This window comes from Atractosteus spatula, chromosome 26 (genome assembly GCF_055471065.1).
Source record: "Atractosteus spatula isolate fAtrSpa1 chromosome 26, fAtrSpa1.hap1, whole genome shotgun sequence".
NCBI lineage: Eukaryota > Metazoa > Chordata > Actinopteri > Semionotiformes > Lepisosteidae > Atractosteus > Atractosteus spatula.
The window spans coordinates 9,183,686-9,206,671 of NC_142731.1; the positions used below are offsets into that span (position 1 = coordinate 9,183,686).

The 22,986-nt window shown below is 49.3% G+C and overlaps 1 protein-coding gene across 3 annotated transcripts; it reads right to left on the minus strand.

Annotated features, from left to right (window-relative positions):
- Positions 1–834: 834 nt before the first annotated feature.
- On the minus strand, positions 835–20,243 carry osbpl7 (oxysterol binding protein-like 7). 3 transcript variants are annotated; one of them, XM_088906169.1, is made up of 22 exons: positions 20,148–20,243; positions 13,894–14,005; positions 13,069–13,209; positions 12,639–12,692; positions 12,402–12,515; positions 11,438–11,614; positions 10,886–11,015; positions 10,358–10,473; positions 9,972–10,058; positions 9,583–9,712; positions 8,956–9,089; positions 6,885–6,971; positions 6,597–6,783; positions 5,970–6,256; positions 5,238–5,375; positions 4,827–4,890; positions 4,622–4,700; positions 4,239–4,383; positions 3,701–3,845; positions 3,195–3,321; positions 2,887–3,009; positions 835–2,239 (listed from the first exon to the last, which is right to left on the minus strand). In XM_088906169.1, the coding sequence occupies exons 2-22, from the start codon at positions 13,981–13,983 to the stop codon at positions 2,131–2,133; spliced, it is 2,664 nt and encodes an 887-aa protein (XP_088762295.1). In that variant the 5' UTR covers positions 13,984–14,005; positions 20,148–20,243; the 3' UTR covers positions 835–2,130. The 3 variants fall into 3 exon arrangements, with proteins under 3 accessions (XP_088762295.1, XP_088762294.1, XP_088762293.1); XM_088906168.1 differs by having other exon boundaries at positions 13,894–14,090; positions 20,148–20,195; XM_088906167.1 differs by lacking the exon at positions 20,148–20,243 and adding an exon at positions 15,152–15,304 and having other exon boundaries at positions 13,894–14,090.
- Between the last annotated feature and the right edge of the window lie 2,743 nt (positions 20,244–22,986).

Here is a 22,986-nt window from a genome sequence, read left to right on the forward strand (position 1 = left end):
CCAGGCTGGAGCCTATAAAGTGACACACACTCCTCATGCCAACCTCACAGTCACACAGCCCCAGTGGCAATGCCAGGCCATGGCCAGGGGCTGTGGAGCTGCAGGGAATCGAGTGTGGTGAGCCATGGCTTGTCCAGATCCTGCTTTAACCTGAGGGAACCTGTTCAGCGACAAATAGCAGGGCTCCAGCAGCCCCCCCTGACACATACAGGCACAGCTCAGTGTGGATGCAGATTTCCAGCAGGCCCACCTCCCAGCCACCTACTGGCAAGACAAGTGCTTTGTTTCAATTGTTGCTGCATCACGAGAGCAGCGCACACTCTAGTCCAAGACCAGCCACTACAGGCTTTCTACTGTGGAAATCAAGTGTTTTCCAGAAGTCAAAGCATGAACATGAAGTTTCCTTCCACTACAACTTGAATAAAATGAATTAAAGTTTAAAAAAAGTTTCTAAACTTTGACGTACTAAAAAATCCTGAGCCGACAGAGCACATGGGAAAAGAGCGCCCCCTGGTGAACTGGGAGAAAATGAGCACTGAACCCGAGTTTGACCGGTAAAAGGAGAGGATATTAATCTCCCTCGAGGTGTGCATGAGAATATTCTGGGACAAATGAAAGAAAAAATCAGCGCATTAAAACGATGAATGATCCGGGGTACACCTTTATTTGGGGACAAACCATACGTCCTAATAAAAAAATAAAATAAACAGCAATTTATTTTAATAAGGTGAAAAAGTGGTCTGTGTAGGGTTGAAAGTGCTGGTCTCCTCTAATTCGCACACAAATCCTAACCTCGTCAAATGCCTAAACAAAACAAACGAAACGTGAGTGAGCTTGGGGTAAGTGTCATTTTTAATAGATTATCTGGTGCCCTCTTGTGGAATTCTGCTGTACACACATTCAAAAGTTAAACCACAGCGGACAAAGGAATTCAAAAACGTGTAGACGCTACAGATTTACACAGCAGCAGATTATAACTTTTCCAGACGACTGCACACCAGCCTAACTGCTCAGGTACCCTTAAAAAAATGTCTTCGCACACATCAAGAACTCAGATTAGCTGATCAGGGCATTCTCAAAACTAGGCCCTATAGATGAAGTAATCACTGCTTCTGTATGGAGAAACTCCCATTAGAACATATTGCAGCCGTCAGAGAAATGCAAAGCACTATTTAAATGCGACTAAAATCATTTCTTAAGCCATCTGCGTTAGATCAGTATAGTCAAGTCTGTCCTAGGAACGCAGGTGACTATTCTGGACCCTTCAGCTGTTCCAGAGGATAGGTTTTGGTCACAAAGACATTCTTAGACTTGTTTGCTACCACCTCCCAGCTGTGCAGTGCGGAGATTCCTTGGCGATGAACTTCGCCCTTGAAAAAGTACTCTACAGTTTAACTAGCACAGGGCATTATTCTCAGCCCTGCTTTAGATAGGTCTTAGGAAACTAATATATTACATTCAGTCCTTCCTACAGCAAAACTAATACAGGTGCAAGATAACTAAAACATAAAAACACTCAAAAGGCATTGCTACCAGTAATCTTAAAATGCTCCCTATGTAAAAACCCTACTAAAATTGCTTTTTAAAAGGTACAGACATGTCCAGTTTGTCTTATCAATGCACCATCATGGCTGGAATAGCTAGGGCAGTTGGCAGATGACTTGAGCCATGAGAAACGGGCCCCCCCCCCCATACCCCCCAAATCCCGAGACCTCCTGCTCTGCTCAAGATCGCCGAGTGGCGCGCCTGGCTCGGGCATCATGGGAATGTCTCCTTGTCCGATGGCGGCACCTGAGCAGCGTCAGAAAGGCAGATGTTGGAGGGGAAAATCCGGGAAGATCCAAGAACCAAGAGGATCTTTCATTTCTCCCCCGGGAAAGGAGCGGGGAGGTAGGAGAGGGTCGCACTCTTCCTGCTCCAAGGAGGTCCAGAGCTCTTCATCAGTGCAGCAGGAGAAAATCTGATTCCTTACCCCCCCCTCCCCTCAAAAAAAAAGACGATTTTTACACAAGGAAATCCATATCCTTACAAATGTGATTCTTTTTAAATATTCCTATAATACAAGAGTCTTTGCAGGGTCCTCAAGTGGTCCGGCGTTCAGTCTGGATGGCTCCCCGCCGGCGGCCTCTTTCACCACAGGTCCAGATTGTCCGTGTGCGCGAACCCAGGCTCCTGACGGATTTTCCAGTACGTTCCATTGCTTATCCAGACCTCCTTTCCGCTGCTGTCCACCGACTTCCTGCAGACGATTTTTAAGGGAAAGAAGGCTTTAGAAGTTGTTGGACGTCCCACAATCCCTCAGAGTTGAAGTGATGCTGTTTTACACTGGCCTGGGGAGGAAGTCAGCCTGGAGTCCCAGGCCACCATATCTGACATCTATATAAACTGACCAGAATTAGGCATTTTACATTCCACCTACATTCCCTACATGGTTTAAAAAGCGATCATTTAAGCAAACAGACAGCTGCCTCCAGGAACAGTGTCTTTCCTCATTCCTACTCTGTTAAACCCCATAATTCTAAACCTTGACATTTATTTCAAGATTGTGATCATTTTCCCTCCGCAGGGGGAATATCCAGGACCAGAGGCTTTTCCTTAACCAACACAGAGGGCAACAGTCTTAAAACTGAAGGTGCCTCCGCAGTGTTGATCTACCCGTGCATGTTTAACCTCGTGCTAAGCCCCGAGTCACATGTGCATGGCCCCGGTCTCACTTCCTGTCTCCTGACCCATGGGATCAGTCCTTGTACTTCGGTGACAGGAATTCTCTTCCGCTTGCAGAGGTGCAGCTGAACGGGACCGGCGGCGACCACAGAAGAACACGGACCCCATCCCAGACCCCTTTCAAGTTGAGAGGGTTGAGGGCGAAAGAAAATAAAGACTAACCTGAAGAAGCGCGGAATGTGAGCCTCTCCCCTCTTCTCCATCAGCTTCCTCCGGTCCCTCTGCACCTGCTCCACCTGGTCCTTCTTCTTCTCAGCCTCGTCCACCTTGCCGTCTTCCAGCAGCCTGCGAGACGGACCGGCAACAGCATGAGAGCTCGACATCTCCCAAGCGACACGCATGCACACACGCCAGGGTTTGCTCTGCTCGAAGGTGCAGACTGCATCCTCCTTCTTCCACCGTCTCATGCAGGCCCAAACAAACACAGATTGCCGTCCTGCCACCCACAGAGCATACACACAGTCTCTCACCTCTGGTCAGGCCGAAAACGAGTGTCAGTAGGGGGCAGTAGTGGTCTAAGATCTGGGGTCAGCTCATTCAGCTCCCGGGCATACTGGGAAAAACCGTAACACTGGAAGTAGTCTGCAGGCACAGGGTCTGTTGGGTACAGAAGAATAAAAGGTATGGTGATCAGACATGCACCTGCCTCACCACACACAGGTGAAAAACTGAAGTGGGATGTTGCAGGATTTGCAGCATTATTGCACTGTGGTATCATATTTGAACACTGCTGCCTCTTAAATGCAAGACAAATGCAGTGACTGATCAAGCGCATATGTGCACCCTTCACATAGCAAAAAAAATGGTCTTCTGGTGTGCCTTGGGGTGTCATCATTCCATGGGAGCTTTTACCTACTGGCTTACCAGCTGCTGGGAAATGTGCAACACGCTTACTTTCAAACCAAATCTGAAAAGCAGATCTCCAGCCGGAATCGGGGGTGACGAGCTAAAGAAGGCAGACGGGCGCTACACTCACATGGCTTCCAGACGCACTGGGGCGTGGGCAGGGTGTCGCAGATGATGCCCTCGTGCCAGAGCCCGCTGAAGCGGTGGACAACGTTGCCAGCTGCGTCCAGCACGCTGCCCTGCACCTCGTTGATCTCGGGGCTCCAGTACCGTGACTGGTGGGGGGGAGGGAAGGAATGAGCCAGTTCATACCAAATCCACTGCATTGACAAGCGAGAAAACCCTGGCCTCACCCCCCTCCCCGAGTAAAACCAGCTTTAACGAACACCCAACAAACACTGCTGCACCTGCTGAAACCCGAAGAACTGCTACGACGCAGTTTATTAACAGCTGGGGTTAAATCCAACAAGCACAGATAACGATTTATCATTTAACGTTCTTCGAGGAATTTTAACTCGGGTGTTACAAATGGACCCTACCGTATTAAAAGGATCCCCCCCACCCCCCTTCACAACACACAAAAAAGCAGCTGTAAACTCCCCCCCCCAGGCCCAAACGAAGCTCAAGCTGGGTCTTCTCTGCAGTGACCCTGCAGAGAGAGGCCTCACCTTGACGAAGGTGATCTTGCAGGTGCAGACGTCGCTCTGCGTGTTGCGGATGAGGATCTCCCCGTAGTGCTCCAGCCAGCGCTGCTGGCTCAGGATGTTGTGGATGCAGGTCGTCACCTTGTTCCACTCGTAATGGTCGCCATACCTGTGGGCAAGTCGGACTCTGGTAACGCACGGAGGCTGGAATGAAGTTAAGCTCGAAACACGGCTGAGGAAGCAAAGGCCACCCAACCCTAGCTTGTTGGGTAATCAGATTGCAATTGATCCCAGGGTTTTATCCGGCTGTTTTATGAAAGAAGTCAGGATATCGGCTTCAACCACAAGGCTTGTTCCAGACCACCCTCTGGGTAAAGGGTTTTAAAAGCACTTCACCACTCACTCACCTTGGGAGCGTCACGTTCACCATTCCCACAGGAATGACTTCCACCGATTTGCCCCAGAACTTGTTTTTCCATCGCTGATCTGCAGAGAGGCGGAGAGAGAGAGACGAGGTGCATTTAAAACGACCCTTCGTGGGAGTCTTGGCCCATCTGGGGCCGAGTGGAACTCGAAATGAAGGTCAAACTGGGAGAAGGAGAGAATACGTACCCTGCCAGAAAGTGAAGTTCTCAGACTCGGCATGGCAGGCGGAGATGGGAGGATGGTGACTGACCTGGGGGGGGGGGGGGGGGGGGACAAAAGACTGGAGGTGAGAGAAGGTCAAGGATCATCTCAGAAGAACAGACAGTGAGGCTGCAGGCCCCTGCTGCAGTGTTACGCACATTAAGGGACAGAAACAAGTGCGACTGCAGTGAGTCTTACACCTCAAGTTCTACCCCTCCCCGACTTCCACTGCTGAATCACTACAAGCTTGCTCCCTGAGCATCTACATCAGGCCCTGCACAAAGCCAGGTCAGGCAATCCCAGACTCGCTATGGTTTACAGTTTCCCGCCCATCTTGGCAGCTCATATTAACAGGAAGCCCTGTTTTGACCGGGACAGTGGGAGGTGGCACCGTACCTGCTCGCTGATGTAGCGGAAGCCCTTGTCGTCACGGACGCACTCGTACGTCTCGCCCAGGACGGGGTTGAAGGGCTTGTAGCGGTTGCGGTGGCGACCGAAGAAATAGGCCGAGATGGCGAAGGCCGCAACGTACACCTGCGAACGAGACGGACAGTGCTCAGAAATATCACAAAAAGGGAACATCACCACATTTCTCTAAACTCTTACTAGGACAGACCTGCTGTGGTCTGGAAACAAAGAACAACCCTGCAAGTAAGGCAACAACTTCTGCAATGCACTTCTCAAACCAGGCGGTTGTGTGGGGTTGGAAAGGCTTATTGCTCAGTCTTCTGAACGCAGAGGTACTGCAGCATGTGGTTGTTCACCTCAATGCAGTGGAAACCCCAGAGCACCAGTACTCAACTAGGAAGCCTCAGTACTATTTGCACCCGCCCTCAAATAGAAACCTCACGGGCGTATTTGGTCCATCAGTCACGGAGGTAATGACCTTCTTGCCACATCAGGCAGTGGAGTTTCTCAAGTACAGAAGAAAGGCTCTAGTTGAGTTTGAGCTCTGACCCACAGGACAGTTTCAAAGCAATTGTGCAAGAACTCAAAGGAGGGAAGGGGTCTTCACCACAGTGTCAGATTATCCCACTTTTTCTTAAGAGTGTGGGATAGGCTTTTTGTAGAAAGCTGGCGCCCCCGCCCTCGCCCCAGCGGCGCACTTCTGGAAAACGGGACACTTGCCATCCTCTCGTAGGGGTCGTCGGTGCGGTTGGCCGTGTCCAGCAGCTCGCAGTACTCCAGCTCCTCGCACAGCCGCTGCAGGAAGCACAGCGGCTCGTTCAGCACCACCGGCATGGACACCCGCGACAGGTCCTTCCCGATGTTGTTGTACAGGATGTTCCACAGGCCCACGTGGCTGTTGCTGGGACAGGGAGCGGGCAAGGAGGTACGGCGGCCGGCGACTTTGGCGGCAAACTTGGTGGCCACAACGTGGGCGCCGGAGAGGCTGGCTCTGTAGTTCCGAGTGACTGCAGAGAGAAGAGCCGAATACTTTAGAGACGAGAAGCCCCTTCCCACCAGCCTAGCAGTCTTGCTTGGTGCTGGCGCCAGAGACGGGGAGCATGCAGTGGATGACTCCAAATCTACTTCATTGCTCAAGGGCTCGGACAATGGCCAAGCACCTTAGAGGCTTGGTGGGATCAGCTCGCTGGCCAAGCTCTCGTCAACACAAAGCATTATCTATGCATGCTGCCAGATTTCTTAGCTAGGTAGCCGAGGTGAGCTCATGGCAAAGTGAAGAGAAGCAAGTGTGCTTTGGGAAGCAGCTCCCCCCCTTAATCTCTCAGCCCAGTTCCCATCGGGACTTACTGTGGCCTTCCTCGGGATCCGAGTTGCTGGTGGTGACGTCGCTCAGGCAGGAGTCATCCGAGGCCTCGTTCTCCGAGGAGCTCCTGCACACGACGACGTCGCTGGCGTCAAAGTACTCGGCGTAGGACTCGGAGATGGAGGGCGTGCTGGCGACGGACATCCTCTGACCCGCCACGGACGGGGGCGGCTGGAGATCAGAGGGCATGAAGAGAGACCAGTCGGATGAAGAGGAAAAAGAAGGGGGATGGAGAAATGGAATAGGGAAGAGCAGGATCGTGGGAGACGCACCTGGTTCACGGTTCGGAAAGACTCCTCTGTGGAATCGGAGGACAGGGACAGGGAGTGGACTCGGGTCAGGCGAGACTGCATCTCCAGCTGGGGAGAGAGAGTGGCAAGGGAAGTCAGCCATTTTCGGCGACGCAGTGACGCATGTACTACCCCAAAGCAGGAAGCAAGAACTCTAGGACGGAAATGGGCATGTAAGCCCACTACCAAGCATCCCAGACCACTAGAGAAAATGATCCATTTATCCCGAAGGTGTTTTTATCCCAAGTGACTTGCTCTCATACCCCTTTATACAAATGGAAATCTCACTGGAGCAAGCAGAGTGCAGTTCCTTTGAGTAAGGTCCTATGGTACTATTCCTCACCCTTGTGTCACAAGCCCAGAGCCCTAACTGCTATTCCACAGTGAGCCTATTATCTTTACTGCTGCCTATTCTATCCTAATTTGGTTGTGAATGGGAGAGCAAAAGAGTGAAGTACTATTTTGTCTAGAAGGAGATTTTGAAAACTTACATTAAATCTGAAGTATTCAAAGCCCCTTCTGATTTTATGCTAATCTTCCCATTATGACTGAACAAATTAAATCTAATTATATAGAAATATACAACTGTGAATAGCTCGACAAGCTCCAGGGCAGCCCAAAGTCAATATTGACTAAAGCTTTGGGAGGTTGTTTAAGTAGGTAGGGTCTAGATCCAAAATACACTGACCATTATTTTAAGTCTGGAATTCAGGCGCGAAGAAAATTCCAGAAAACATGGAAATTTCTACTCGGGTTCATCAACGAAATGTATGACCTTTACAGGAAGCTGCACTCAGAATTGTTTTCATGGGACGGAGAACAAGCCACCCTGAGTGGCGAATCCCGACAGTTACTGCACCCTGGGTACATTCCCAGGATCGTCGCTGAACCGCCCCAACCCGTTTCTCTTAGCAGCAATCAAGAGACAGGGTGACAGCCAGCGACAGAGAGGTGTGACTCTACCAGAGCTCTCATTCGTCACTGAAACCCTCATTTGTTTCTTTTATCAGCTTTAAGAAACAATTATGGGCTTTTATCACGCTGTGAGCCTTTTCAGACTGTAGTAAAAGAGCCTACACTCAAACCCAACACCTTGTGATCCCCCAGAGGCTGCTAGGGTGAGACCAGGCTTGTCCGTGCACTCAGGACAGAAAAGGGGATAATCTCTTTACTACAGGTGAGGATTTTGCAGGGCTTCTTGGGAGAGCAGCTCAAGAAGGTCATTGGACCTACCCCCTGCACTCAAGCAAATGGGATCACACCATTAAGGGACAGACCACTACTATTAAGGAAAGCGTCTAACCTATGGTAGCACATATCAAACTGTTAACTGTAATGCCTCAGAACTCAGTGCACCTCTGCACTACCGTGTTTTTTTCCCCCCACTACCACATTTATTAGGGACGAAGTGGTGGCTCTGTGGCTCAGGATCTGCGCCTGTGGCTGGAAGGTTGCCGATTCAAATCCCGCAGCCGGCAGAGAAATCCTACTCTGCTGGGCCTCTGAGCAAGGCCCTTAACCCCACCTGCTCCAGGGGTGCTGTACAATGGCTGACCCTGCGCTCTGACCCCAGGCTTCTCTCCCTGTCTGTGTGTCTCATAGAGAGCAAGCTGGGGTATGCGAAAAGAAATTCCTAATGCAAGAAACTGTATAGGGCTAATCAAGTGATGTTGCGTTATATTATGTTATTGTTCTCTACAACATATATTGTTCTGGTCATTACCATTTAATATATATCATTTTGTAATGTACTGTCTACTTTGTGCGGTATTGTCTGCTGTACTGTGCATGTCCTGAGAGATTGGCGTGAATAAGAACTCCAATGTACATATTGGAAACTCCTTTACCCCTGGATCATTTGTAAACTGGCTGAATTCCATGCACTCTGTCATAACCCCTTTCTCACAGTAACTACTGCCAGGGCATAGCTACTGCAACCCTATTCATGCCCATGCCTCCCCACAGCCTGGCATGTTGCAGTGCAGTGCCCTGTGAAATTTGCCCTTCGCTTTGAATCGTGAGTCGCAGGGACTCACTTGCGCACTCCTCTCACCTCGGACAGCGTGGTGCACAGCGTGGCCAGCTGGGCAGAGGTGGACTGGCGGAGATCTGGGCCGGTCCAGGCCTGTTGCAGCCTCTCGCGCTCCACGCTCAACATCCCAAAAATGTTCTTCAGGGAGGCGTGGACTGGAGGACAGAGAGAGGGTCACTGATGCCCCAGTTTTAGCCGCGGAGGTGGGCGAATGAAGGCACTTTTAAACTTTGCAGGTTGTAAAAAAAAAAGTAGGACAGAATTTGCAGTAAGAAGGGTCTAGAGAGCAGTGGCTCTCGGATCTCTTCGCAAATACAAACCAGCAGCTTTTATAAAAGTTAACATATAGATAAGAAAAAGGGTAGATTAGACCAACCGTGCAAACAGCACAGAAGGAGAGCTGATCCCTCCTTGTCCTAGTAGACAACTTATCAATTGTATGGATGCCTCACCCAAAAGCTAAGATGGACTAATCCTCTACAGCCCGATCTCAGTGACACACAGCAAGTCACGTTCAGCGCGGGGCCCGGATAGAGCACCCGGCTGCGAAACGGCCGAGGAGTCCCAAGGATGCTAGCCAACAGGAAACAGAACCCAGCTCTCGACCCACATGGCCCAGTGGGCACCGGCCGGCCTTGATCCCCTTACCTCGATAGGAGAGGGCGCAGATCTCCCGCTGGAGCTTGGTGCTCTGGGGGTAGGGGAGAGAGGCAGGAGCCTGGGAGCGGACGAAGTCTGGGATGCTGGGCACCGAGGCATTGAGGCGGTCACTGGGATACTGTGGGAAAGGAAAGAGCAGAGAGAGTGAGGGACCACAGTCCAACCCCCAACAGAGCAGCACGTTCCAACCCCTGTACAGAGAGAAAAAGAGATGGAACACTGTGCGTTACTCTTTTTATAGAGATGTTTCTGAGCTCGTCTGTCAGGTCATCAATACCTGAATCTTGACGAGACGTCTCTGGGCAAATGTGACCTATTCCCCAGGACATTTGTGGAAGCAGCTGAAGAAGAACCACACGCCTTACTGTGTCTCTCACCATGTTCAGGGCTTCCACTCTGGAAAGGCTGCGGGAATTTCCCAAGATCTTGGTGGATTTTTTCCTGGCCTTCTCCAGCGTGTTGTACTGATAAGGAATGAAACAGAGTCAGACTCAAGAATGGCACCTTCTCGTTTGAAATCTGTCAGCCCTTCTTGCCCATTTTGTAGGCAGGAGCTAATTGATCCAAGGATCTCATCCGGTCGTTTCCTGAAAGAAGTCAGGGAACTTGTTCAACAACTGAGTTTGTTCCACACTCCCTCAGGGAATTAAGGAACGTACAAATAAATCTGGGATGTTTAACACTAAATGCAGCTGATGAAAACCCACTCCCATATTATTCGAGATGTGCGACTATTCTATTGAAACTCCCTTCTGGAGCTCACCTGGCTGCCAGCTGTGCAGTAACCGTTTTCAAAGATGGGCTGGGACTGCGGCAGGGACTCCAGCTTCTGGATCAGTTGGCTCAGCTGCGCAAGGTCCGCCTGACACTGGGCCAGCTCTGAGGACAAACGCCAGAGTTTAGAGCCAGACTGGCGATGTTTTTTAACAGAGGTGCAGTCTGCCTGCCCAGCAACAGCCTGGGCCCTGAAGAGCACCCAGGACCAAACCACTCATCATTCAGGAAGACAGGCCTGGGATCAGGTTACAAACCTCATGCAATAGAAGACACGTGCCATTGAAATAAAGTTAAAGTCTGAGACTGAACAGCTTTTCCATTCCTTTACACACATCAGGATGAATAAGGGTTTGATCTTGCCATCGGCTCCAAAAGCGAAGGAAATGAATGGATCAGGAAAACCCATCACTGACTGCTTGGTCACCATGTGACCCAGTCTACAACATGGACATCCCTGTAGTCTAAGGTGGTCTTAGCTTTGGATTAAACAGGCATGAATCAACCAGTACCATACCTTGAGAGCAGCATTCAGGGTCCTGGGCCTGCTGCAGCCAGGTGCTGACCTTCAAGTCCACGCCAGGGGGCACAGAATTCACCCCCTGCTGGATCCGCGCCGCGTGGGCCTGGTACTGAGGGTGGAGTGGCTGCAGAAGAGAGGACAAGACATTGGAAGCACAGGCAGGGGAGTACAGGGCATTGTCGGCATTCTTTCACCAGGCTCGATTTGTAACAAGGGCTTGCAGCTCACTTTAAACGCTCCAAAAAAAAAAAACAGGTCAGACAAGGAGTAATCTAAAGAAATGGAGGAAGACAGAACTGTCCCCTCACCTCTGGGGTGGGTAGGGGAAGTAAGAGATCAAAAGTTATCTGGAAGTATGAACTGGAGACCCGAGTATCAGGAGCGATATGCAAAACCTCAACAACTAATAACTCTACGCTCTATTTTTGGTACCAATCTTGCCTGGATTAGAACCAAGTCTGTATTGCATGAAACCTGACTGTCCAGCACTAGAATGTAGCATGTGGTCCAAGAGGCAGGCCGGTCTGTGCCCCCTGATAAACTCACCCTGCCCGGGACACTTCCATTGCTCTGCGCCAGGCTAGCCATACTGGGCAGGGGCGCATTGCCGTTCGAGAGCGCCGCGAGGACGTCCGCATGGAGACGCACCGCCTCGTTCTTCTTGAAGACACGGTGCGCACACAGCTTGGTCACCCAGATGTAGAAGACCTCGGGTGTCTTGGCCTGGTGGGGGGGGGGGGGGGGGGGGGGGGAAAGAGAGCAAGCCAGTTGGTAGCATGTGGCAGCCAGTGCTTTTGGTTTGTCGAGTAATTCTCCTCTCTCGGCAGAAGATTACCCAAGGATACCCACTCTCAATGAAATTCAGAGCCTTTCCAAGTTAATACAGGCACTAGATGTAGAGAGAACAGAGCTGCAGTACAAAAAAAAAAACACAACAAGAGGCACAAAATGGAACCGAATTGCCAGTCTGGCCTGCATCATGCAGGGTCCGACGCAGACGAGTGACATCAACACCAGGTGGTTTGTATACCATGACTGGCAGGGCTCAGTATGGAAGGACGAGTCAAGTCTCAGACCTAATTCCTCCACAATCCAAAAGATTCTCCTTTGCCAATCCAGTTATTAATCTCTGTAGCCAGCGTGGGATGGAAGGGGTGGGGTTAGGTTTATCATACTCACGGACCTATTCAGCCTACACCCAGTAAGGATGCAAAGTGTGCCAGAGATGGTACAGAGGGTTACAGAGCTCGTAGTGTGATCGAAACTGGTTGTACCTGCTGAGGAATCTTGCCCATCGGGCCCGAAATGACTATTAATAGAACAGAGGCTCAGAGTGACTGGTACATTCTGTTGCGCTGACAAAAACCCCTCAGCCTTGGAATGCAGAAGCCACCGACAAGGAAGTTTTGGCACATATGAGAAAGGAAGATTTATACAAGAAGGGTAAGCAAATGGGACAGGAACTAGAATGAAAGAAATAGAAGTCCCAGGAGTGAAAGAGAGGAGGTACCTTCATGTGATACAAGCTGTATCCGGCGTCCAGATCAATGCGTTTGGACTTCTTGTTAATGGACATGACTGCCAGACTGACATCGATAGAACCGTGGATCTTGCCCTTTATAATCTAGGAAAGAGGACGGAGGAGGGGCTTTAATGTTCCATGGCAGCATCAACGCAACGTATTTGAGAAAGCAGGCCAACCACAGCCGCCCTATAGACCCCACAGAACGGGCACCAGGGTACTTACATCTTGCTCAGACTTGGCGTATTTCAGAATCCCTCTATCCAGAACAAAGTACCTCTGAAAGAAGCAACACTGAGCATTAGAAACCACATCATTGTGGCAATATTGTGCTGCATTTAAACATGACTTTAGCGAAGATGAATGTAACCGCTCTAAGTTATTGGTTGTGAGGGAAAGCTGAGGGGTGCGAGTTCCTGAGTAACATCCCTCCCCCATTAAGATGAGATCTGTCGGCTAGTGCACCAGCTGCAGGTGGAGACTGGAGTAGTGCCATTAAGGCGTCTTCATGGCCTAACAGTCAATGACACAGATTTGGCCTTGCTCAATAGAAGAGCTAGAGCTCAGGCTATGCGAGTGTTCGATACTGTGGTAAGAAACCAGCAGGTTCTCGGAAACGCGACCCGTCGCCAAGAACATGCAGTGCGGTGCCCACCTTGTGCCAGCCGTTCAGGGGCCACTTCCTCTTCTTCATCAGGTACCCCTCGTAATTGCCAGGCTGTGCCACGTCCCGCACTGTCTCCACCCCGCTGTCCTCGCTGTGGATGTCCTCCATCACCTCCCAGTCCCTGGAGTTCTGCACGCGGGCACAGGACAAGAAAGTCGATAATCCGGGAGAATGACACCGCCTCCGCACCTGTCTGCGCCACGAGTCCAGCAGAAAAACGCCAGTTTTAAAGGAAACTGCAGAAATGACTGGTTTTCCCTGCTGGAAAAAGCCTACTGTATATCCTGTGGGAGCTACAGCAGTGGAGCCTCTTGACCTGAGAAAGTGCTCTTGGTTCACTTCTCTGGCTGTGAGTTGGGACAGCTGGGCCCATGGTGGGCTGGAAACACAACGGTTAATTCCGCAACGGGCGGACCAAGCATGTGCGCCCATCCCCTCAGGTCAAACGTCAAGAGCTCAGGCCCCGAGCCTGTGCACATTGGAAGAGGGGTGGGAGGTGGGAAAGTGTGGTTTATATAATCCCTGGCTGCAGCACCTGCTCACCCTGTAATGCTAAAATCTCCACTGGGTGCACAGAATCTGTGCCAAGAAGCCTTTTGCAATGCTAGAGCCAGGCCTGCAACACTAACATCCTCCTACAAACACGAATCGGATCCCAAGATGCACAGATCTTGGGTAAACTTATCTTCCCATACTGGCACGCACACACCACTAAAGCAGGCGATGCACTTAAAAAAAAAAACAGCAAACTAGGAGCGAGGCATGCAGGATCCCGAGAGCGAAGACGCGCCCCTCGTCTGCCCGGGCACTCACCTGCCGGGTGTGCCTGGAGGAGGCCGTGCTGCTGCTGCGGGAGTGCCCAGGCTTGTGCCAGGCCGAAGGGGACCTTTCCAGGGAATTCATCTCCAACTGTCTGTCTGCCCGTCTGCAGAGGAGTCAAATCGCAAAGAAGATGCCACACCACGCTTCTGCTATCGCAGCTTTAGCATCACAGTGAAACAGCCAGGTTACTGCAGAAAACAAAAAAAATCACTTAATACTATTAAACACCTCTTACAACATTCAAATTATAGTAGAGGAGCAGGGACAGCAGTGGGCATCAGGTAGCACCACACTCTGGATATGGACAGAAGGCCTTTTCCGAGCTGGGATTGTGCAAGAGGAGGTCCTGCAAGACATGCATTCCTGCTCTTGGGACCCGTGGATGGAATCTACCCAGAGCAGCCGCATCCGGTTCCCAGCACATCAAGGCCCGTTGCAATACCAGGATAAGCTCAAGCATGGCAACATGGAACTAAAGTCTGCAGTTTCCGAGAGCTCTTCCTCCATCAAGGCTGATCGGCGCTCTGCTTTCCTGTCACGGTTGCTGCTGGAGAGGAGGGATCAGCCACCCACAGCATCTCAACTCATCACTCTAGTTCCAAAACCCCTGGTCAGTCAGCAAGGGCTTTTATCCAAGGCACTTTACAATGGGCGAGAGGGGGCAAAGGACACCATCAAGAAATGCAGCTACATGACTGCATGCAGATCCTTCCTTTTAAGTCCCCAAGGACAGAGCACAAGGAGATTTGCCTGGTGTGGCTGCTAGTCAAGGACTAAGCCCTTGAAGAAAGTCAAGGAACATCCACTGCAACTGCCCAGCTCCAGCAAAAAAAAAAAACATGGAAATTCTTGAGGATTCCCTATTTAGATACAACAAGCATGGCAAATTACAAAAATTAAAAAAAGAGCACACTGGGATAGATTCATTCACCATGCGCGTAAACAGTAAAACTATTCTCCTCCATGTGATCAAGACCTTTTAGTGTTCACTTTGCAAACAGTTGACCCAATACTCCTTGCTCTTACTCTGTGACAGTGACCAAGGCAGTTATCAAAGATATTTTCTATCATCCACAGTCCACAATTGTCTATTGTGGATTATTTCCCAATCCCCATTTATTCCAGAGACAGAGAAGCCTCTGTCACACTGTAATAAGGAAGACAAGTGATGGATGAACAAGTCAGATCTTAAAAACCACGCCAAGTGGATTCATTACGCCTTCAATTTCCATTCTCACGTCCCACTCACCCTTTCAACAACTAGTCCATGTTGGCGGAGGGCCAGCCAGACCCCTGTGTGTAACAAACACTATACCCAGACCCGACGAGTGGCTGGCGAGGACCAGATTCTCCTGGCAGGTGCTACTCTCTGCTATGTCTCTCAGGCGTCTGCCTGGGCTCTAGCGAAACCTCCGTCCTAAAGAGGCAGCTGGGAGGAATGCAAAACAGGGCTGTGGAATGAGGAAGGGTGGAGAGGCCTCCTGTGCTATTGCAACACAGCACCTGTGACACATGGAGAGGGCATTTCACCCTCATGTAATGTGATGACCTGGAAGCTCTCATGTCAGATCGTGAGCTCCCCCTGTTCACCTGCATACGTGACCTCCATGCTATACAGCCAACCAGCTGAAGCGGACCCTGGTCCTGGAGAAGCACGAGGCTGCACGCACCTTAGCTCAGTTTGTAAACACCAGGAGCAGTTTAATTTCCACCGCTGAAGCAGGCGATGTGCTCACTGAGGAAGAGGTGTAGAAACCATAGGAGATGAAAACACGATCAACATTCTGTAGCTCTCGAGGGACCACAGTTTTCTCAAACTGATCACTCATTCAGGTCTACATGAACCGATTCAAAGCAGACCTTGACTGCGATAAAAGATTTCTAGGGTTTAATTAGCAGCTTCTAAAAAACGCCATTACTGAACAAGTTAAAATACCGTAGACATTCAAATCGGGTTATCCATGACTGAAAACGAAAAGCTGTAGCTTTTGATTGTACCATAAGGTGCAAATGATGTGGTGAGTGGTTTTTATATTAAACCAGGTACACTTTCTAGTAGAAGTGAAGTTGCCTCGAAGGACTTGGTTTCAAGCCAGGATATAAGATATAATAATAGACATTTTTCAGTATATGTTGCTTGATGTCACCCCAAAGCAGGACTTAAAAACTACAGCAGACGATTTCCATACCTTAATCTACAGCTTATAACTGAACAAAACAGATGCTTTCATTGTTGCTGAAGACATGCAGCTCCATTACTCATACCGGTGATACAGTAATTAATCAGCATTGCACAAGGACCAGTGCAGGAGATCCCTTTTGCTACGCTAATCCCTTTGAAGCAGTTTCAAGAGGCACCCTTCAGAAAGCACTTTGCTCGAACAGTTCAAGATCATGGGAAACGGCAATGATAAGACAAAACACAAACTAGATTGTGCAGCCAGTAGGAAAATGAACTGACAGATGACAGTCTGCTGCTTTAATAGAAACTACAAACTGTACATAATTGTACAACAAGCTACTGATCAGTCAATAGTCAGTCTTGCCCTGGCTGGGTGGCCTCTGGAACTGCAGTTTCAGGGCTAAGTCATTGCTTCGCATTTCTTGTCCAGCTGGATCATCAACATTGCTGGCACTCAGCACCTGTCTCCTACTTAAATGACTTCCAGAATGTTCTGCACAGGCACCCTCCCTTCCCCCCTAAACAACCACAAATCAAATCTCTCGCTAAAACATGCTGCCGTGGAAAAGGTGCAGAAAGCATCTCACAACAGGCTGGCTCTCCTGATGCTTCAGGAATGTCTGAGCACTAACTGAATAGGAAAAGCTCTTTACAGGCCAGGAACACCAACTGTAAGGAGGTTTCTCCACTTGGAGGAAAACTGCTACCGTGACATATTTCAAAAGTATCTTCAGGTCCTGTTTTTTTTTTTGAGTGACGCATTTTTTTTTTTAGGAGATCCCAGCCCTGAGGTCCAGATACTACTCTTTGCACGACACTGCAGAAGGGCATCCAGCCATCGAAGGCTGAAAATTTCCAAGGGAGGACCACAGCATGCGCTTATTCTCTCAATCCGAAAAGCTCAACCTGAGGTGCAGAAGAGCTGTTGTACCAACACCACCCTTGGAGAACATAAAAGAAAGAAAAGGGGGTGCCTCTTGGATCTTATTCCCCACCCCCATTACACCGCTAGCATTGCAACACCAGCAAACTAACACTTCTGGTAATAGGCTCTGATTATAATAGGATTATATCCGGTATCAGATTCTGTTATTTCAGACTGCAGCAGCAGGCCTGTTCTGTTGCCCAGGACGGGAACTAAAACTTTTCTAGAAAAAACAAGAAATAGGAAGGCTTTCAGTATTCACTGATAGAGCATTCTTCCAGTTTTATAAATCTGGAGAAAAGCAGAGATAACGATGAGGGACATTTAAAAGGAAACTTGAAGGATTGAGGTTTCACCACACAACAAAAACACCTTAGTTCCCTCGCACTGATACCAAAACATCCTCCCCGAGCAGAGAACTCCCAGACAGGTTCAGCCAGTTTGAGAGAGATGTAGCCTGGCAGAGGAGAAGGGCTCCAAGCTATCCGTCTTTGCCTACGTGCCACGCCAGCGTCTACACGTCACCGGATCACAAGCAGCTCTTCGCCAGCACCACAGCAGGCGCACGCGGCGAGGACAACTGCACTGAACCACCTGCAGGCCCTCTCAGCAACCGGCCTGCTACTCCATCAGAAGGCACCCCAAGCAGACAGGCAGAGGTAACCAAAAAAAAAACCCATTAAGAAGGCAAACGTGCAAATATTCAATTACCCACTGCGTATTCAGAACCAGCCTCAATCTTTAAACTAGAGAAAAACATGTAGCCATTGAAAGCCTTTGCCCTATTTTGAGACCAAGCATAGGCCACTTCGCTGTCATACTGGACAGAGGACACAGGTCAAGCTTCAGCACTGCAGCAGAGATGCCCTGGGGAATCCGTCAAAAACCCCAACACCCACCTCAGGTCTGCACAACAGCTCGCCCAGCAACACATGAAGGGTGAACTCAAAGGCAGAATCAGGAACATCCAACTTGATAGAGTGGGTTACTTGGAGAGATCAAACCACTGACTACAACATGGCTATAGCTTGCTATGGTGCATGAGTGCTTCAACTTAGAGGGTGTCAGGCATGAGCATGTATTAACCATTAACTGCATTTAATTGAATTTGGATGAATCAAACTCCCCCCACCTCCCAATTACCAGCTGTGCCATTCAATGTGCCAACAAAACTCTCAAACCAGGAACCCAGGGATCCTCAGACTTCATCCACAGAATCCCCCCCCCTGAAAAAAAAAAACACTTCATCCCAAGCCTATACACTTAAAAATGAACACTTCCACACTGATAGCACTTATGATGGATGTGGCGACCAGCTGTTCTGACAACATACAGTTCACGCGCTCTAGCCAGCGCCGGAGCCTGGGAAAACCCGAAACGGACCGCAGTGCTACGTCGTGCCAGTCCGAGCTGCAACCCGAGCTGAAGGTCTGATCTCTCGCAGGAGCAGAGCTGGATCTCGCTGACTGCAGTCACCTCCTTATCAAGCGGTATCTCAGTCACAGCAGCCTGACTGTTTTTGGGCCATTTGATAGAAACTGAATCTAGATTGAGGTAGCACCTGATGCCTGAAAGGATTTGTGTGTTTGTTGTATCATTCGTATTCATCCCGTTTTAAGAGTTGAAACAGTTTCACAAATAACAGCTGCCGCAGACAGCAATCTGCTGCCGCCTAGAGGCCATATCGGTCACTGCTGTTTCAACTGCAGGTGCTGCTGCTGCTGTGGGTGGTCGCGGTTGGTCAGTACCGGCGTGCTCGCAGGCAGGAGTCCCGAACTCTTTCGGTACGACCCCGGCGTGTACCTCCACCGACAGCGGGATACACCCGAGTGCTCGGGCCGCTTGGTTGAGGTCTCCCGTTTGTTTGGTCGTGCAGAGGAAAAAAAACAACAAATCACGAGCGATTCAACCAGTCAATTCCAAATGATCACCCAGGGCGGAAACACAATCCCAAGAGTTAAAACGTATATACGTGAAGAAGTCATTTATCGTTTGCGGTTTGTTTTTCCCCCACAGACAGGGAAAAGTTTAATTCTCATGAAAACCTTATACTAGTCGGATTTGCTCAAGCAAATTGGTCCTTAATTGGAAGTAGGCCGCACTACACCTCCACCTGACCCACGGTTAACTCGAAACAGGAGACCGCAAACATTTCAGTGGGGACGCGTCGCTTAACGGCCTAAATACAGTGTATTCAACTTCAAGAGCCGTGGTTAACGTGCTTCATACTTTACAATCCGACACCCTTGGCTTTCTTCTAGAAACAGCTGGAAGAGAGCCTTGGGTCGCTAAGCGACAAACTACCTGACGGGGCGGATGGACCGAACTTTTTATTTGCTTTAAAAAGACACGCGTCCTTATCCAAAAAGAGCAAGCCATTCTAGAAAAATTGGGAATCACGCCTTGTGTATCTTACAGAGTAGCCTGGAGGCTGTACCACACCGTGTTGAGATTCGTTCCTACAACACGCGATGATCCGCAAACACTATCAGGCACTGATTGGTACTTAAAACTGCTGAACTCGAAGGTTTGTGTGTAAAAAAATACACCTGAATAATCGTACTCTGAAAGCGTGATAAAGCTAGTTTCCCCCCCCCCAAGAACTCTTAGAGTCTCCCCAAACTAGGATTTCATGCAAAGTTGACCCAATACAAACAATATATCGGCGAAGATGACTTTGTCCACGGAAAATGCTTTGTAATTCATTTCCAAACGGCGGGATGTGCGATAAATTGGAATTACAACAAAATATCATTTGAAATTAGAATAAATATTAGAAATGATACAAAGGTCAAAAACGAATCCAGGTGTTACCAACTAACAATGGACCAGCTACCCACCTGTTAACGGACTTTAAATTAATTGACAAAACTAAAGAAAAATAACCCAAACCTAATAAAAGAAAACTGGTCTCCCTCACCCACCGCGCACTAAACAAGAAATAAATGGGGGTAAAAACAGTTTTGCGTTTGGTACACAAGCAGCCGAATGTCCCAGAAGGAATTTCAATAGTCCTATCGACATCATTTTAGGTTAACTACATTGTTTATGGGGAATACATACAGAGAGAAGATATTTCAGCTTATAAACAAGTCAAAGTGCTCAGCGGCTCATATTCAAACTTCCCGAGATTCTTACCTGAGGTCCAGGCAACGCGACCTCTCTCAAAGGACCTACTACTTGATTGAGGTTTTCTGAACCGAGATCCTCTTTTTCTGCCCCATTTGGCGAGTCTCGGGCTGACGTCACACACCTGGCGGAGGGTGTGTGTGTGGGAGGGGCCTCGACAGGACTAACCCGCCGAGTCCCAGCCCCGCCCCTAAAGAGATGGAGCGCGCACTCGCGGGAAATTACGACACAATGTAAAAACAAGGGTTTTTAATGGACATTGGGAAAGGAACGTTCGAGATAATTACAGAACAGCCAGGCATAGTTTTTAATAACTTAATTTCTTCGCGGCTTATCAGACTTGTGTTGCATTTGCAGTTAAAAATCCCTTTGCGTGGCCTGGCGTAGGTTCAATGGAGGTTGATCTAGTGAGGCAACTCGTTTGGTAATTGGTGAGGATCTCAACCTCTTTTCTAACCTCTTCCAATTCTTGGCAAACAACGGGCACAAGGCAGGGTACGCCCTGGGTGGGACACCAGTCCATCGCGGGGCAGACATAGAGACAGAGACCAGGAAGATCCCGGAAGCCGATTAACATTCTGGTATGTCTTTGGAGAGGGACAAGAAACTGGAGCACCCGGAGGATCCCAGGAACTAAACCCAGGGCTCCGTGAGGCAGCAGTTCTGACCACTGCACCACTGAGGAACCCGCTACTGGTTTTTAATTCCAGATTGCAGGGTCTCACCTACAACAGGGCGCAGGGTGTAAAGACCCTCTTGTAAAGTGTGTCCTGTGCTCAGTCCTAAATGCACTGCTGTCCTTTAGTTTGCTTTGGACTGCAGGATCCTGTGCATGCAATGGATCCTGAAGAAATCCGTCGGATCGCCTTTGTCAGAACCTCCAGCTACTTCCAATTCTTTGTAATGCTCTCCGGCTTTTCAGTCCCTTTTCCAGGCGTTCGCGTGATTGCACCTCTCCAGGCCTGTGGAGCCCATACTCGAGGAAAGCGTGTGGAATTACTGTTTCACACCGACAAGCTAAAAGAATGGAACCCTTCTAGTCTTGCACTTCGAAGGAACGCGGCAAAACTATTCAGAATCCTCAAAGGTCCACCAGGCAGATGTCTTCAGAATGAACAGGGAAACACAAAATAGGGGACACAAGCAGGAACAACACCGACAGTGCATTTAAAACTGCTAACAGCAGGCACCTCTTTACACCAAGATGTGTGGGGGGCTGGAACAAGCTGCCCAGCCTTCTTCGAGAATAAACAAACTCCTACCGACCAGACTGGATGAGCCACATTTATCACTTTAAACTGCATCTTAAACTTTATCACATAAACTTTATTGTAAACTTTATCACGTTCTAATTCGATATGAATAAACCAGGCAACTTTTAGACTATCAACTTTTAGACTTTTTCCCAAATGTTTATGCTGCATTTTACTACAAAAAAAATATTGTTGCAATCCATAGCTACACCAGCACTCGAAATACCTTTCATTTTCTCGGTGTCCATGAACTGGTGTAATGGTAAGCAGTCAGTGTAGTAAAACTGAGCACTGGCTACAGCAGGGCTCACTGCCCCCGGTCACCTTGAATTTGACAGGCTCGTGTGCATGTGGCGCAGACTCCGGCCGGGCAGGGTGGGGCACGGCCGACACCTGCTGGACTGGGCAGAGGTGATCGCGCACACAAAGGGAGACCTGCTTATTCAAACCGGCCCCTCTCATTCGAAAGGAACCCATTTATAAAGCTATTGTCCTTCTTGTTGTCAGCTTTTGACTTGATCAGTTTTGGGAGGGGGGACATTAAGCGTGGAGGTTTTAACCTGGGGACTCTTTTTTCAGGTTTTTTAAAGCCCAGTGGCTGTGGGACAACGTCACCTTTGCCACGTCTGGAGGGAACAAGCAGGGTGAACTGGTACTGACACAAACTCACTCAAGTTTGGCTTATGGGGGAAGATACAGGTCCAGCATCAGATGCAGAAACACAACGCACAAAAGAAATTGTGTAGCTGAATTCTTCAAAACGAACAGTGAAACACAAACCAGAGGACACTAGGTGACACTATGTGGAAGTGCGCTTAGAACTGAGAAGTTTTATACAGAGAGTTGTGGGAGTGTGGAACAAGCCACTCAGCTATGTGGTTGAAGCTGATCCTTTTGTCTTCTTCCAAAAAGCAGGTGGATGAGATTCTGGGGTCAATTATCTATTTTACTACCAAACAGGCCAGCTGTGCAGAATGGCTCCCACTTGTTGATAACCTCTCTCATGTTCTCATTTCCTTTCAAGCAAAACTCAAGCGGCGCAGAACTCCGATGTTTCTAACAGAACTGCAGGAGCTGCTGGTTTAGAAAGGGGGTCAGCGCCGGTCCCCAGTGGATGCATGGGTCTCTGCTCTGTATTCTTCAACTCATGTTAAACACTGAATCATCGCATGAAAAAGCGCAATGGAATCTGAGCCCCTACATCAGCAGCTATTTGCCAGCGATCCGTAAAAACCGCAGGAATCCAGCTCTCTAGGGTTGGGGAGACGCAACTGAGCTGAGAACATTGGAGGTTTCCAAGCAGAGAACTTATTAACGTCCGCAATTAAGGGTCTAACCGTGTAGCTTATGAGCTGGGGGGGAAAGGTCCCCAAGTACTAGAATTGCAATCTCTTGCCATCAGAATTAAGGCTATAAATAGATCTGAAAGATGCCTGGAGCGACACCCCACACCCCACTGTTTCAAAGACCCAGTCACAGCAGCTTCGAGCGGCAGATGTCCCACCTTCTCCCCCTTTCATCATCACAACAATGGGGTTGAAATCGACTGCGGCTCAGACTTGAGGTTGTTTGCTTTTCTGACCTCCCCCCGCCCC